Here is a 17,709-nt window from a genome sequence, read left to right as displayed (position 1 = left end):
TGTACCTATTTGTTTTAGTAACTAAAATATTTCCTTCTCTTCATTGAATCTCAGAAGATAACACATCTTAGTTGTGAGCACTCAAAAGCCTCTATTTGACTTCAGTCTCATGAGTGTTCATGGTAACTCCCGCTTGAATTTGTGCAGGAATGCCTCATGGTTCAGAAGGAATTCAGTTTTTGTGACAGGGAGAATGGAAGCAAGAATTTCTTGCCGTAAGAGGAAATTAGTTCATAGTATAACCCCATTCCCTCCACCTCTGTCCCAATTACTCAGCAGTGGCAGATTATAGGATGAAAACTATTTCAGAGTACGTCATCACAAAACTGTAGAATGCTCTGGTCAGACCACAGCTAGAGTTTAATGAAATGTTCAGGTTATTCAGCCACAAAAGAAGATATCCAAGCATTGGAAACCATGCAAGAACAGCCACAAGGTTGGTCCCTGATGTTTGAGATTGGAATGATGAGCAGTAACTGGAGGAACCTGGGGCTAGGTTTTACATGACACACCAGTAAGTTTGAACACAAGAGATCTTGTTAAAGCCAACCAGTGACCTTCCTACCACCCACATGTCCACCGCATGCCCCTACAATAAAAGCAGCAGTCGAGCAGCATCAGGTGAGTCAACCGAAGCCCTCGAGTGGGAAATTAATGTCACCGTCACTGGGTTTTAACCAGTAGCAAGAGTGGCCGAAGTCAAGTGTCCAGTCTGACAGATTTGGAGGACCCTTGCTTAAGCATTTACTCCTTCTTCATCAGGTTGCTCTCTCCACATGAGCCTCTCAAATCCCAAGCAGCCACCTCTTTGGACCTGTCAGCTTTCTACCTACTGATATCCCCAAACACCTGCTCAAATCCTGATCCAACTCATCACAGCTCTGTCCCACACTGCTGGTGAAATGCCAGCCTCTGAGTGGTTGGCAGCTGTCTTAGCTGGTGCATGCTGTTCCTGAATGGGGGAATCCAGTCTTCAGCCTCTTGCCAGCCAATTCACTGCTTTCATGGCTGCAGACAGGCAGACTGCCTCAATTCTTCAGAAAGGTAGAGAAAATGATACCTTGTACTTTTCAGCTATTGGACTTTTCAGTCTTAAACAAATCTGCTTAAGAGTAATATATACTGGTGTAAAACATAGGAAGCAATATTAAATAGGTAGATCCAAACAATTATTTCAAACCAAGCTGAGAGTAGAACAATGCTCCACAGGTATAAATTCCAAAGATTGAATTTACTATCAACAGGTCCTGAAAAGAAGTGGAACACCAAATATAATATCAAACATTAACCATAGAATCAATTAAGAGCCAACTCGATGCTGCAATTAGGAAACCGTATAGATATTCTAGATGGATGAGCTGAATGGTCTTCCTCATCTGTAGTTATCTTGCAATCTTAAAAGAATTCAGATTTTTGTTCCAATAAATTATGGAATCAAATTGCTGTAACTACTAAACCTTGTTGCCTAATTGGATATTTGAAGTCATATTGGTTGATTCTGCAGCATCAAGTTACTGAGGCAACATTCTTATTGAAAAACATTCAAAAAATCTCTTGAGTTTTATTTCCTCAGTTCATCATTTCAATGTCTTATTTAATACATTCCTCTTTCTGTTACTGTGAACAGTCATTAGCCCACTGTTTCTTATAAAAAAAAGCAATTGAGGAAGTTAACTGCCGTTTGTCATAATTTACATCAAATAGCCCCTCACTTTTGATGTTTACTCAATTTCCCTACCAACCGCAAAATGAGCAAAAGTCCCATTTGGGCTTTCAGTATTATGAGAACATGATTTACTCTAGTTCTGAGTATATCTTAGTGCATGTTTGAAGTAGGAAAATTGAAAGCTGAAAATGCTACTTGTAAATTTTCAAAGTGATCATTACTATTAAAAAATAAATCTAAATGAACCACAGAACCATAGGATGGTCATAAGCACAGCAGGATGTCATTGAGCCCATTAAGTCTGTGCTGGCACCAGGCAAGTGCAATGCAGCTGTCCCGGCTGCTCCAGGTTTTCCCATTGCCCTGATGTTGCTTTTCCTTCTAGCACTTATCAAATTCCCATCTGAAAACTACAACTGAACCTTCGTCCACGCACTTCCGGGCAATTCATTTTCTGTGTGTAAAAATACTCCTACGTCACTTCTTGTTCCTTTGCTAGTTATATTAAATTAGTTCTCAACCATGATACCAGTGGGAACAATTTTCTTCTATTCTCTCTGTCTCAATCCCTCATGACTTAGAACTTTGAACTCTATCAAACCTCTCCAAACCTCTTCTCCAAGGGAAATATCTATCTTATTGTAACTGAAGTTTCTCAACCCTGGAATTTTATTCACTAATCTTTTCTGTACTCTCTCTAATGTCTTCATATTGTTCCTAAAGCTTTGCACCTAGAGCCAGACGCAATACACCGAGGCCAAGGCATTGTTTTATACAAGTTTGACATAACTTCCTTGCTTTTCTACTCAATGTTCTAACAATAAAGCCTAGGATGCTGAGATAAATTCTGATGAAGGGTCTAGGCCTGAAACATCAGCCTTCCTGCTCCTATGATGCTGCTTGGCCTGCTGTGTTCATCCAGCTCTACACCTTGTTATCTCAGATTCTCCAGCATCTGCAGTTCCTACTATCTCCAAAGCCTAGGATACTGTATGCTTTATGAATTACTCTCTCAAACTGGTCTGCCATCTTCAATGACTTATACACATAAACACCCTGTTCCTGGTCTCCCTCTGGAACTGTATTCTTACTTTGTTTTGTTTTTCCACACATTCTCCCTACCAAATTGAATTACTTCACTGCAATGATTTTCATCTGGTCTGCCTGTTCCACCAACATGTCTGTTTCCTTTTGAAGCTCTACATTATCCTCCTCACTGTTCACAAGTTTCATATTATATGCAAATTTTGAAATTATGTCCAGTAAACTGGGTCATTAATATAAACTAGGAACAGCAAGGGTCTTTGCACAAATACCTGGGGAATTCTCCTAAAAACGTCCCTCCAGACAGAAAAAGAAACACCCATTAATGACTACTATTCAGTCAGCTAAGTCTTTCTTTCATGTAGAATGTGTATACTGCTTAGTTAAACTGACAATGACTTAGTTTGACCTAGATTTCATTGCCAGGAATCCTGCATTATTGCAACCTAATCATAATGTCCCTGTCCAATGGGTACTCACAGATAATGAAGTAATCTCGGTTTCTAGCGAACTCTAGCCCCATGTAGTTGGGGCTAAACTCCTGGAATTTGATTGTGAATTTTATTTCCTTATCAGGTTTGTTACATGCAACAAGCAAGTGAGGGTTGATGACAGTGCTGCACGCCTCTGCTTGGGCCTCAGTCACCAGGTACAGCTTGTAATATTCATACTGGTCTTGATTGTTCATTTTCGGACAGATTATATCCAGCTTGTCGCCGATCTCTGGGTACAATACCAGGCCTTTCCCAGCTTGGAATCTAAAAAAAGGATGAAGAGGAGTTATAAGGCTGGTGTTTTAACAGAACCAAGTTTCTACTACCCATCCAGCACCAATGACGCCTTTTGAAAGCTAACAACAGTAGTGTATATTGCAGCATTAAAATAACTGCCTGCAGTTAACCTTTAAATACACGATATGCTTGAATATATGTGGAAGAGAAACAAGTATTGTCTCCCCTCAAGATTCTCTCCCATTACCCTTCTGGTACAGGGTACATCAAAAGCCAATCCTATCATCGTTCAATTCCTACATGTGAACAGTTGATTTGAAAAAAAAGACTATTGATGAGAAACTTGTTGATTTGAAAAAAAAGAGACTATTGATGAGAAACTTGTCAGATTTTCCTTTCCTTAGCCCCTGATAACTGAAGCCAACTGCACTACAGCTCTGGCTGAGATCAATTAATTCAACAGAGACCAGAATCAAAGTATGGCATTTCTGGACTTTACAGCTTATTACCACTAATTAGTGTATTGAACCACTGGGGCCACTTAAGATACAAGGTTTCAGTGACACCTCATCTACAATGCTACACAAAAACACATTTCTATGACCAGTTAACTTAAGCCAATATATCATTGCTTACCAAATCACCTGAAGTGAACTCAATGGTGAAACACAGATGGTGGCCCTTAGGGGATATCACACAGCGTCAAACACAACATCAACTACATCACAAACAATGTAAGGCTTTTTTTTAAAAACAAATAGCTACCTGGCTTCCCTGATGTTTCCAGAGTGAACTAACAGCCAAGGAAATTCATGGTTTGATTCATGAACAGCATTGAGAAATTAATGTCAGCTGCAACAACTGCTGTGCTGTTACAATTAGTCAGTTCCCCCATGGTTAAAGACAGAAAATGTCAGGAATTCTACTTCTAACCACACTCTAGTAAACTTTGCCACAAGAAGGTGGCTTAGCAGGAATGCACCAGGCAGAGTATAATACCTTCCCTCAAGGCAAACTTGGTAACAGAGCATTTCATCAAGCAGGAGGTTGGTGACTTGGGAGCCTGCTCCTGTTAGGGGAAGGGACCCTTGCTGGAGGATTTCCAGTGTTTGGGGGGTGATAAGGTGGGGTGGGGTCAGGGTGTCATGGTTGTTCATAGAATTTTTTTTATAGAACCCCTACAGTGTGGAAACAGGCCCTTTGGCCCAACACATCCACACCGAACCTCAGAGCATCCCACCCAGACCCATCCCCCCGTAACCCACCTAATCTACACTTCCCTGAACACTACGGGCAATTTAGCATGGCCAATCCACCCAGCCTGCACACCGGAGGAAACCCACGCAGACAAGGGGAGAATGTGCAAACTCCACACAGACAGTTGCCCGAGGCTGGAATCGAACCCAGGTCCCTGGTGCTGTGAGGCAGCAGTGCTAACCACTGTGCCACCATGCCACCCAAGTCTGGTTGTTCCTTCAAGTATAAGGAAGGGGGTGAGGCACTGATGGAAAGCCTCCTGTCCTTGTTACTCCAGTCCTTTTCCTTGTAAACCCTCCCCTGAACCAGTGTCCTGGGTCCTTTAGTGGCCCTGGGTCTCATCTCCCCCAGTGGCCTGCTCAGAAATGTCCAGCTGCCAGTCTTCTAATTCGGGATGAATGGTTTCCACAGTAAAGGGCGCTCGATCCTAGCTAAGACCTGCTATTCCTAAATGACTGTCTGATTGGGAAGGTCTACAGAATTAAATGCCAAAAAAAAGGAAGGTCAGAAATCACACGACACCAGGTTGTAGTCCAACAGGTTTATTTGGAAACACAAGCTTTTGGAGTCTTACTCCTTCTTCAGGTGTTAATAACAAGGTGTTAGTTAGAAGGAGTAAGACTCCGGAAGCTTGTGTTTTCAAATAAACCTGTTGGGCTATAATCTGGTAGTGTGAGATTTCTGACCTTGTCTACCCCAGTCCAAAACCGGCACCTCCACATCAAAAAAAAGGAAACATATAGGGCTTGCCAGCTGTCCAGCCAGCAGGTGAGACCCTCATTGCCTCCATTAAGTACTATTCACATGACAGAAGTGCCTAAAGACTGTTACTGTCTAGGCCCACACAATGGAATCAGTACTCAATTAGAAATAGTATGGCAGACATATTGCTCAGAACTGTATTCCAGCAACGTTAATACCTTCAGGAAAGATAAACAAAACCTGGAGTGGGCAATTTGCTTCTGTAAATCTTGTCAAGAACCATAGCATTGCATCTCTATTTGTCCTACAACTGTGCTTACAGTGCAAAAGCAATTCTCTTTGACAGTGGAATGCTTTGCAGCATCCTGAGGTTATGAATGGTGCTATATAAATTCCTGGTTAGCCCAGGCAGCATTCCAGCAGCCAGACAGAACAAACACAGACAGATACAAAAAGACACAGGCTCCAATAAACATGACTGCACAATAAATGGGAAGCAGGAATGTGGTGGAATCTAACAAGCAATATATCTGACGATGGAGGATTTGGTGGGGGAGGGATGAAATTAAAATAGATTCAGTTTCTATCACAACTTTCAGTTAAATTTGGTGGAACTGCACTCAACTTAACTTCTGGCTATCACACAATGGAAGAATAATATCTGAACTACAAAATCCTGCAATATCCCTTGGAAGCGGTTCTTTAGGGAAAGTGTCATCAAAATTCTAATTCAAATAATACGCATGTAAGTAAACACTTCAATAAATGTGGTTTTCTCAATAGTTCAAGGTTAGAATCCAGCTTCCTGACATATTAACTAATCTCAGCCATATGGTTATAGGGTAGACTGAATTTATCCTGTGGCCCTAGGCTAGGTTGATCTGATAACTTTCCCTGTGAAGTACTAATGTATGATAAATAGGTGAGGAACAAGGTCAGGTTTAGCTGTGAGGTCTCCAACAATTGATAACATGCAGACTGACACATGAAGAAAGGTTACTGAAGCAAAGTACAAGAGCATACTCATTGCCTTTAAAGGGAGAAAGGAGACTAGATTAAATAAAAGAGATTGAACTAAACACATTGTGCTGAATTTTCTTCCAGCATGGATGCATTATAGGTTCTGATCATCATATTTACTCCATTACAATCACAAAGGAATGGAGCAGCAGCTGGCTGGATTATATCCCAACTATCTGATATCCCTGCAGCTCTACATGACTGGGTGCAACATTTAATATTCTGATGCTTCTTGGATTAAGGTTTTACAGAGACAGATGATTATCACAAACTAACAGTTTAAACCCAATATTTCACTCTAGTTCCCCACACAAGCTCCCATTCACCTTTATATAATTTAAAGAGAGTTATCTATGATTTTTAAAAAAGTGTCTAGATAGGTGGGTATATTTTTAAATATCTCCTTAGTTCACAATTACGCACTTCAATGGGTCAGATGTGTGTGTGTTACTTAGTCTGTCTGTAAGTACTTGAGGTTAAACAAACCATTTGGTAAACTCGTAACTTGATTCTGTCCAAGAATATTGTGGTAACCTAATCAGCTTTGCAGGGTCTAAACAGGACCAAAGGAGTCTTAACAATTACTACGAAGCCACTTGTGCAAAATCTGCATTGCCCAGTGTTTTAATGTATTAAACAATACTTATTTGAGTAAGCCCAACCAGAAATCAGATGATACGTGCTAATCAACATTATAGCATTGAGTGTTATTGCTGTATTTAATTGCTTCGTGATGCAAATCCACTGTTTAGAAGATGGCTTTATGGATTTACATTTCCAGACAAAGTCAGACTTCTCATGTCCCTGGGTACCAAGAATGTTTGCAGCCCTTCAACACAGACAATTGTAATAAATCTGCTGATATTATCTCAGATGTTGTGCAAGAGTGAAAGACACAAAGATATAACAGACACGTACATTTAATGCTATTTCATTTATTTTACACATCCACAACAAAGAACTTGCATTTATATATAACATTTATTTCATGAAAACAGAACACCCAAAGTGCCCATTAAGTACTCATGACTTGGTTATCTGTCTATATTCTCCATAGAGGGTTGGTATCATTTGAGAACATGAGTTCACACCTACTACTCTATTCCAAGCGCTTTACCAAATCTATACAAGTGACTTATTTCTGACCAAGACTGGGATCTCAAAATTCTAGGGTATTCAATGTTTCAAACGAAAATGTAAAAATGAAAGAGAGGTGGGGTATGTTTAGAGTCATACAGCATGGAAACAGTCAATCGCACTCGTCCATGTTGACCAAGTTTCCTAAACTAAACTAGGCCCTTGCTATCTCTGCTAGTCCCATTTGCCTGGATTTGGTCCATACTCCTCTGAACCTTCCTATTCATTACCTATCCAAATGTCTTTTAAATGTTGTAACTGTACCTGCATCTACCATCTCCCGACAGTTCATTTCCCATTCTGTAAAAACATTGCCCCTCAGATCCCTTTTAAATCTTTCTGCTCTTACCTTAAAAATACGCCCCTAGTTTTGAACTCACCCACCCTAGGGAAAGACCTTTGCTGTTCTCCCTATCTATGCCCCCATGATTTTATAAACTTCTATAAGTTCAGCCCTCAACCTCCTACACTCCAGTTAGTTAAAGTCCCAGGCTATCGTTATAACTCAAACCCTCCAGTCCCAATGAATAATGATATAGGTGTAATAGATTGTGATGTGAAATCATTTTGGATGACAATAAGGAATAGCAGAGGAAAGAAGTCGTGGATGGGACTCATGTATAGGCTCCTGAAAAGATGCTTCACTGTAGGACAAAATATAAATTAGGAAATAATGCAGGCATGTAAAAAAAAGGTACTACAATTGTCATGGGTGATTTTAATCTGCATATTGATTGGTCACATCAGATTGACAAAAGTAACATGGAAGATGAATTTGTTCAGTGCATCAAGGATTGCTTCTTAGAAAAGTATGTTGCAGAACCGAACTGGGAACAGGCAACTGTGGATCTAGTAACGTATATTGAGATAGGATTAATAAGAGATCTTGTAGTTAAGGATCCTCTAGTTGATTACAATCACAACATGGTAAAATTTCATATTCTGTTTGAAGAGGAGCAACTTGGACCTCACACCAGTGTCCTCAAACCTAAATATGGGCAATTACAGAGATATGAAGAAAGAGCTATCTAAAGGGGGCTGGGATAATAGAATAAGGGGAAAGTCAGTGGATGAGCAGTGGCAGACTTTTAAGCAGATAAGTTAAAAAGGAAGACTTGATGAGAAGGATAAACCACCCATGGTTAATAAAGATGATCAAGGAGAGTAACCAATCAAAATCCAAGACATACAAGGCAGTGAAAACTAGTGGTAAACTAGAGGAATCATTTTATGAACCAAGAGCAGATGACTATAAAGTTAATAAAGAGGGTAAAACTTATGAAATATATTGGCAACAAATATAAAAAGAAAAAAACACAAGCTTAATGGGTATATAAAAATAGAGCAGCTAAAATGAGTGTGATATTCTTGAGGATGAGACTGGGAAAATTGATAAAAGGTGAACAGGGTAATGATAGAAAATTTAAACCAATATTTTGCATCAGTCCTCATGGTTTAAGACCTTGTAAACATCCCAAAGATATCAGATAAGTAAGTTGTTAATGGGAGGAATGATCTCGAAACAGTCTCAATCACAAGGGGCAAAGACAAACTAGCAACAATGAAGGCAGGAAACTCACCAGGGCCTGATGGCCTGCATTCAAGGGTTTTCAAGGAAGTGGAGGCAAAGATAGTGGATTGGTTGAAATTGTTAGCACCTAACCTAAACATCCCTGGACACTATGGGGAAATTAGCATGGCCAATTCACCTACCCGGCACATCTTTGGACTGTGGGAGGAAACCGGAGCACCCGGAAGAAACCCATGCAGACACGGAGAGAATGTGCAAAGTCCACACAGACAGTCGCCCGAGGGTGGAATCGAACCCGGGTCCCTGGCATTGTGAGGCAGCAGTGCTAACCACTGAGCGACCATGCCGACTTAGTACAGTTTTCATCGTCATATTTAAAAAAGGATATACTGGCTTTGGAGGCTGTACAAAAAGGTATTCGCTATGCCAATTTCTGAGATGACAGGGTTTACTTATCAAGAACAGCTAAATAGGTTAGGCCTTTATTCATCACAGTTTAGAAGAATGAGGTATGATATTACTGAAACATACAGGATTCTACAGGGGCTTAAAAGGGTAGACATTGAAAGAATGTGGACGATTCTCAAACTAGGGAACATAGGGCACCATTCACGATTCGTCAGATACGAAAGCAGTCTATGTGTGCCACAGAAATGCCAGACAATGGTTACCTACTGTAACAGATAATCCAGTCACACCCCTTGACATTCAATGGTGCTACCAGCACTGAATCACCCACTATCAACATCGTGGGAGTTACCATTGGCCAGAAACTCAACTGGACTTGCCATAAAGACAGAGTGGCTACAAAAGCAGCTCACCTCCTGATTCCCCAAAGCTTGTCCTCTATCCATAAGACATAAGTCAGGAGTGTGATGGAATACTCCCCACTTCCCTGGATGAGTGCAGCTCCAGCAACAGTCGGGAAGCTTGACACCATCCAGGACAAAGCAGCCTGCTTGATTGGCACTACATCCACAAACATCCACTGCCTCCACCATCATAGCTTACTAGCAGCAGTGTGTGCTATCTACAAGATGCACTGCAGAAATTGACCAAAGATTCTTAGCCAGCACCTTCCAAACCCATGGCTACTTCCATCTAGTTGAACAAGGGCAGCAGATACATGGGAACACGACGACCTGCAAGTTCCCCCTTCAAGCGACTCACCATCCTGACTTGGAACTATCACCTTTCCTTCACTATCGCTGGGTCAAAATCCAGGAATTCCCTCCCTTAGGGCATTGAGAGTCAACCTACAGTCTATGGACTGAAATGGTTCAAGAAGGCAGCTCACCACCACTTTCTCAAGGCCGTGTCCCACGAGTGAATAAAATAAATTTACAGAATAAAACTGGGATGTGAAGGCATTTTTCTACTAGAAGGTAGTGTATGTCTGGAATTCTCTACCCAGGAGAGTTTTGGAAATTACATAACTGAGAGTATTTAAAGAGGAGGTAGAAACGTTGTTTTGGAACATTGGGAAGTTGAGAGCAATGAGGAACACGAAAGAGGAGTTGAGCCTGCAGCAGATCAGCCATAATCCTATAGGGTGGTGGGAGAGGCTTGAGGAAAGAAATGGCCTACTCCAACGCCTATTTCCAATGCTCTTTCATTACCCAACAAAGACTGAGGTTGAAGCTGAGGATCAGTTTGACTCAGTCCATCTCAAGGGGCACATTTAGCCTGTTCAGATGCCGTTTTTGTTTTAAATTCATAAACAGTTTAATTTACATACGCATTGTCCAATATTGCATTAGAGAAATTTATATGAAGGGAAAATCTGCTCTCTTCGTTTTATGCTTAAGCCTCACGAAAGGCTGCTATCACCAGTAGGCTGATCTAGGTACAGTGCTTTTTATGCATCCTTCAAATACAACCCAACAAAATGTAGCTGAGTCACACTTACAGTTTAGTGTCTTCCTTTTCTTGATCTCACTGGGTACAAAGTGCAAGTCAGCAGAATCTTAGCAGTTCTCTTTCCTGATGTTTCTCAAAATATCTACACTTCACTCTCAGAATGTACCCACTCCTTTGGAAGGTGTTATGTTCCCTTACACATAATTACCACTCTCATACTGAATTAGTAAATATCATTGCTTCAATTCATTTAAATTTCTAACAAGTTTACTTAGCAAACAAACTGATAACTTATTTATTGAAGAGTAATTTATGTACAGATTCTTGGTCTAGCATTGCTGCTGACAGGACTCCTCACTGTTGCTGCTCGTGTAACATCATCTGGTCCTTGGCTCCTTAACATACTCCACCCATTAAACAGTAAAACACGTCCAATTTTGTCCCCTCCCCATGCCTTGTTAAAACTACATGCACAAAGAGTAAAACTGTGAATATTAAGTAATTGCAAAAACGATTTGGATTTTAAGAGTCTAAGGGCTGAATCTTAGCCAGTTTCTGTTGTGCCATTTTGGTGAGTTTCCTTGAGGGTTTCTCACCATGAGGCCTAGCAAGTTTTCTGTTCGCAGCAACAAAAAACAAAAATTGTTGGGAAAACTCAGCAGCTTTAGTAGCATCTGTGGAGAGAAATCAGAGTTAATGTTTCAAACCCTTCTCCAGAAGTTTCCTTTTCTGTTCTAAAATCCCAAACTTGCCGCATTACCTGTGCACCATGCTCATAAGTACTACACTACCACTCGTCATAGATGTAAGTATTCACCACCGCCAGCAAGTCCAAGTGCTCCCGGTGCTAACACCATATTTAGAAGGCCATTGCGCACTGAGCCAAGAGTCAAGAGCTGGCAGTCCAGAGCTACCTGGCTTGGTTCAATTTAATTGCCCCATACATGGCAGATAAGGGGAAATTAATGTCCCACTTTGCAGATGAGGGCATGGGGTCTTATTGAACTAGGGAGTGCAGAGGAGGGCCATCTTCTTCCCCCAGATGTTAGTAAGGAGGGACTTTCAGGGTCGACATGGCTGTGTTTGCCAGTGTTGTTTCTAGTCCTTTAGTTGATGTCAGGTGGTCTGTCCAGTTTAATTCCTTTTTTGAGGCTTTGTAACAGTTAAGACAACTGAGTAGCTTGCTCGGTCATTTCAGAGGGCATTTAAGAGTCAACCACATTTGATTAGGTCTGGAGTCAAATAGAGGCCAAACCAGGCAAGGTTGGCAGGTTTCCTTTTCTAGAGGACATTAGTGAACCACAAGGGCTTTCTGACAAGTGAAAGTGGTTTCATGTCTGTCATTAATTTTAATTCTATCTTAATTCCAGACTTTTTGTATTGAATTCAAATTCCACCATCTATTGTGATTGAATTTGAACACATTTCTGGATGACTCTGGACTACTTGCCTCTCTCATTGAACAAATTGATGGTTGCCATGGAGAGTCAGGTCCAACACACTCGGTCTACTGAATAAGCACAGAGCCACACGTCAGCATCGTAGTATTGGTACACAGCATCAATATCAGGACAAAACAGAGGCAAGGTTCCTTGATCTCAATCCAGATGCCCCTTCCTCACAGTGAGACAGGGTGGTGCCTAGACTCCCACCAGACAGATACAATCACATACAGGTCCCCCAGAAATGTTCACTTTTCATCATCAGCGAATGTCTGGCTAGCTGTAACTACAACATTGAAGGTGCAGAGGCTAACCATCCTCAGTAGTACAAACAGGCTTACAGTCCAAGGTGCATATATCTAACATGAGGGGATAAACATTTAAAGAAGACATAGGGGGCATTTTTATTTTTACACGGAGAGTGTGGTTCATGTGTGGTATGAACTTCCAGAGGAAGTGGTGGATGCCGGTACAGTTACAACATTTAAACACTTAGATAAGTACATGAATAAGAAATGCTTGGAGGGGTATGGGCCAAGCACAGGCAGGTGGGACTAGTTTAGTTTGGGATTACGGTCGGCATGGACTGGTTGGACCGAAGGGTCTGTTTCCACCTTGTATGACTCTATGACTCTGTGAAGGCTATGAAAACTTGGAAGGTGATTGATACTTTGGCATTGAGTGCAAACTATGGGTTAGATACATGGACAATACCTTCGTGATCATTAAACGATCACAGTTAAAAGAAAAACACCACCTTATTAACAGCATATTCATTGGGATCAAGGTCACCAGGAAAGGGAACAACAATCAACTCCCAATTCTAGATGTAGTGGTGGAACGAACAAACAACAGTGAATTCCTTACCAACGTATACAGAAAGACTAATCACACAGACCAAATCCTGAATTACAACAGTAACCATCCCAGCATCCACAAACAGAGCTGGGTCAAGACTCTGTTTAAATGACCGATAACTCATTGCAACATCCTGGAGCTGTGCAAAAACGAAGAGGAACACCTATACAGAGTCTTTGCAAACAATGGGTATCCTAACAGCTTCGTCCGCCAATGCCTGGAAAACAAACAACACCAAGAAGAATCTGTACGCCCCAACACTCTGGGCACCCTACCCTATATTAGGAACACATAAGAACTTACTACAAGACTCCTACAACCTCTTGGAATAAGGATAGCACACAAACCAACAGCCATGCTTCGCCAATTACTCTCAAAGATGAAAGACCTCATGTCCACAATGAGCAGGACAAATGCGACTTATATAGAATACCATGCAGCGACTGCAAGAAGCAATACATGGGACAGACAGGCAGGAACTTGTCACCAGGAGATATGAATACCAACTCGCAGCAAAATGCACGACCAACTCTCCCTCATTTCAATACACTCCGACATAGAAGGACATCAATTTGACTGGGACAAAGTTACAGCACTAGGACAAGTGGGACAAAGACAAGCACGAGAATTCCTGGAGGCCTGGTTTTCAACCACTGATGCATTTAACAAACATGTTGAAATAGACCCCATCTACATACCACTATGGTACAAAACCGGAAACAAGACTGCCCACCATGACAGGCCAGACCATATAAATTCAGAGTGGGATAGAACAACAGTGCTTCAATGGAGGCTACACAGCACGGACGATGTCACCTAGAAGGGAGACAAAACGTTTGTGTGAAAACCAGTCAGCTCAGCGAACTAACCAACAACTCCAATCGCAACCTGAGCTACAGATCTTCGCTAAATCATTACAGTGTGAACATTTACAGGTCACAAATCATTGCTTCAGCTGCAGGAAAAACTGCACAGGGAAGCAGCAAAACAAAAACCAGAGCTGCATTTCTGAATCTCCACATTGAGTATCCTTATTGACTTGCTACAATCAATCAAGTAGGATAGTAGTTATTGTAATGTTAAAGACCATGACAGGGCAATGCAACACGAAGGAATTGATGTAATCCTGATGATCATAGGTAAGAGACAAAGCCAAGATTTGAAACAGTGCAGAAGTTATATTTACATTGGGACCCAGGAAAGAAATAGCATGAACACTGCTGTCTAAACAGCGACTACATAATTTGTGAACTGGCCAGACGGGTGATGAGTCAGTTCTGAATTGGACTGTGGAAACTGCAAGGCTGATGAGGCCACCTTCGATGCCTTTCCCATGCAAAATAGCTAGCATCTATTCCACACTGTTCCTGACCTGGATCTACTTAACTTGGTACCTTTCACCTGAAAAGGAGAAAGATACCAATTCATAAAAACATAACCTTTGCAAAACGCAAACTTCATGTTTAAAAACAAATAAGATTTGATAACGTGGCAAATACTTTAAAACTGAATGCCCACATCCACCCAAAAAGCAAAAACAGAAAGTATCTCGTAAATGAAGATGTCCAGACAAAACACTGATGGTGTACTTTACAGCAAGAACATTAATATGGTGGCCTTAAACCAATCTCACTGTGTAAACACCTCACCCCTTTACCAACATCCAGTCTTTCACATTGCTCACAACCTCAGAGTTAGTCATACGCTACCGCATACTGTATTTGCTTCTGCCAACTTATGCAGGAACCAACAGGTTTCTGTTCATACCTCCAACATAAACATATTTCAGTATAAATGTTCCTAATTTCCCAATGCCAGAAACAAAAACAGAAATTGCTGTAAAAGCTCAGCAGGACTGGCAGCATCTGTGGAGAGAAATCAGAGTTAAAATTTTGGGTCCAGTGATCCTTTGTCAGAACTTCAATTCTTATCTTTTTTTTGTTTAGTCCATGCCAGTCTCCTGCTGTCATTCCCCTTTGTTTATGCTCAAGTCCAGTCTCCTTCTCCTTCAGATACTATTCAAAGTGCAGACAGGCAAATTCAACAGCTCTTCACATGATTTAAATTCATGGAGAAACAGGTTTCAGTGGCTGCCAGAATAAGGCAAAGTCAGCCTTTAAGACAAGAGATCTGGCACATTCAATTGACCAGTACAGCATTATAATGTAAAAGCACCTACCAACGAGATATCTCAATGCATATGCAATTATATCCACAGAGTATATAATACACTGTGGATATAATTGCATATGCATAGAGTATATAATACTCTGTATAATATAGTATATAATAACCAACCCCAAGTCATTTACTGCAGCCACAAAGTAAGCTCACTATTGACATTACACTAATGAACATGACTTGATGTTCTGAAACCGAATTACAATACCGAGTCACATTCTCGTGGGCTGTTGATCTTCTGTATTAAATTGAAAAGTGGCCAGATTCCTTTCATCTTAACATTGAGAATCACGACTGATGCTTAGGAACAGCAGAAAGAGGAAATAGAAGAAAGTCATGGATCAGTGAATGTGGTTCTCATAAGATTATTTTGGAAATGTAAAAGACAGAGACATGCACAATCACAATCAAGTCAACAGTTTGCAACTTTGCTGGAACTTTTCTAGGTAATCAGACTGATAACACAATAAATCTACCGAATTGGAAAGAAGTAGTTTTTCTACAGTATGATGCAGCTCAAGTTGAGTAAGATTGACCCCAAGATTGCCTTGGATACAGCAAGATTTTCTCAGTGATTTCATTGCTGTTTTGGCAGGGATAAAAACATCATATCCTTCATCCTCCACTTGCACATCTTTTTAAAATAATTTGAGAAAACACCAGAATTATTCTTTCTCAGACAATATGGTCTATTGTTGATTAAACTAAATTATCTCCGTGGATTTTAATGAGAAACAAAAGAAAAAATAAAGGGGAAAAGAACAAACAGAAGGGAAGAAAAATTGTGATGGAGAAAGACAAAAGGGAAAAACAAGTTGAGGAGAGAGAGCAATTACCCAGGAGGCTCAACAGGAATTTAATGTCACTTTGATTATATCAAATTCTATTTATAGTTATTCCTCTCTGAAGGCATGTGATTGTGCCCTGTAGCATTAATAACACAGTATATATGCCTCAGGAGGAAAAGAGGAATTTCAGCAACACATAACATCAGGCCCTTCATTTTGATTTTTGCCACAGGGGACTAAGTTCTTGACCTAAGTATACAGGGCAGTAACACACTTCAACCATTGTTAAACTCCATGGACATTTAGGAAAATCTACATCCAGAATGAAAAAGGCATGAGCTTAAGTTTATCGTAACTGACAATGTGCAATAAACAGATAGAAAGAACATGTGTCCAAAATGGTTCACTGGGCTAAATGAATTAATTATAGAACTGTATTCATTATTACATAGGCAGAGGAATCAGGCAAACATTGACAAGTTCCAAAACCAGCAATGAGACAAGTGACCTGTTAATCTTACTTTGGTGGTGTTGGTCGTGGAAACTACTAAGCCATGAAACTTTCTGTTTAAATTTTACATAGGATTTATTATCCTATGACACAATGAAACTGGCAGGTAGAGCCTCAATTTAATCACTCCTTCAAGAGATGGCAGTTCCAACAACGCAGCTCACAACAGATCAGCTGTGATCTCGGAGAACGGCGAAAGAGGCTTGAGGGGCCAAACAATGTACTTCAGCTCCTTATTGGTACGTTGGTAAGATCAATACTGCAGAGAAGTCTTTGCCTTGGTTATTTACTCAAGTTTTCAGGTGGTAATGGTGAGTTGGTAGCACTTTTCTCATCTCACACAATGCAATGTCTGTGATGGAAGGAAAATGCACCCTTCGAGTACAAGACCTTAAATGGCATTTATATTTTAGAACAGTATCCTACTTCTGCGTTCAGTTCATAAAGCAAATTCAGAAACCCATCACAATGTTGAACAATATTGTATGTTTAGTTGATACAAAGTGATAATCCCAAGCTTCACAAAGCTGTCCAGATGTGAGGTGAGGATGTGTTCAGAGAAAAATTTTTACACACCAACAGTGCTGGAACTACATAACTAACCTGGACAGTTATAGCCAGAATAACAAAGACTCAAAGAAGAAATGCTTTTACCTGTCCCTTAACAGGCAGTGTGTGTGAAGTGCAGTAATTACATTGTGCTCAGGTCTAAAGCGCTAACATCAAGGTTGACATTTCCGTGCCATAGCGATGATGTGCTGCACTCTCTGAGGCACCATCTTCCCAATAAGACGTGAAATGGAGGCCTCGTCTATTCTCTCAGGGTTATGGAAAATGGTGGCAAGTGAATGTTTTGAAGAAAAGCAGCAAAGTTAACCTAATGTCCCAACCAATATCTATACCTTCATTACCATCACAAAACAGAGGAACTGGTCAGATCACATTGCTGTTTGTGGAAGCTTGCTGTGCATAAATTGGCTG

At 40.7% G+C, this 17,709-nt stretch overlaps 1 protein-coding gene across 2 annotated transcripts in view; it reads right to left on the bottom strand.

Annotated features, from left to right (window-relative positions):
* Window positions 1-17,709, bottom strand: part of efnb1 (ephrin-B1) — a 193,906-nt gene that overhangs the window by 70,459 nt on the left and 105,738 nt on the right. For both annotated transcript variants that reach the window (XM_020510507.2, XM_048605209.1), the window contains exon 2: window positions 3,191-3,468. In XM_020510507.2, coding sequence (XP_020366096.1) covers window positions 3,191-3,468 — 278 coding nt within the window. The remainder of the gene's footprint in view (window positions 1-3,190; window positions 3,469-17,709) is intronic.

Source organism: Rhincodon typus, chromosome 14 (assembly GCF_021869965.1).
Source record: "Rhincodon typus isolate 14 chromosome 14, sRhiTyp1.1, whole genome shotgun sequence".
NCBI lineage: Eukaryota > Metazoa > Chordata > Chondrichthyes > Orectolobiformes > Rhincodontidae > Rhincodon > Rhincodon typus.
The sequence above is the reverse complement of the archived record's forward strand: the minus strand, read 5'-3'. Positions and strand labels throughout refer to the sequence as shown.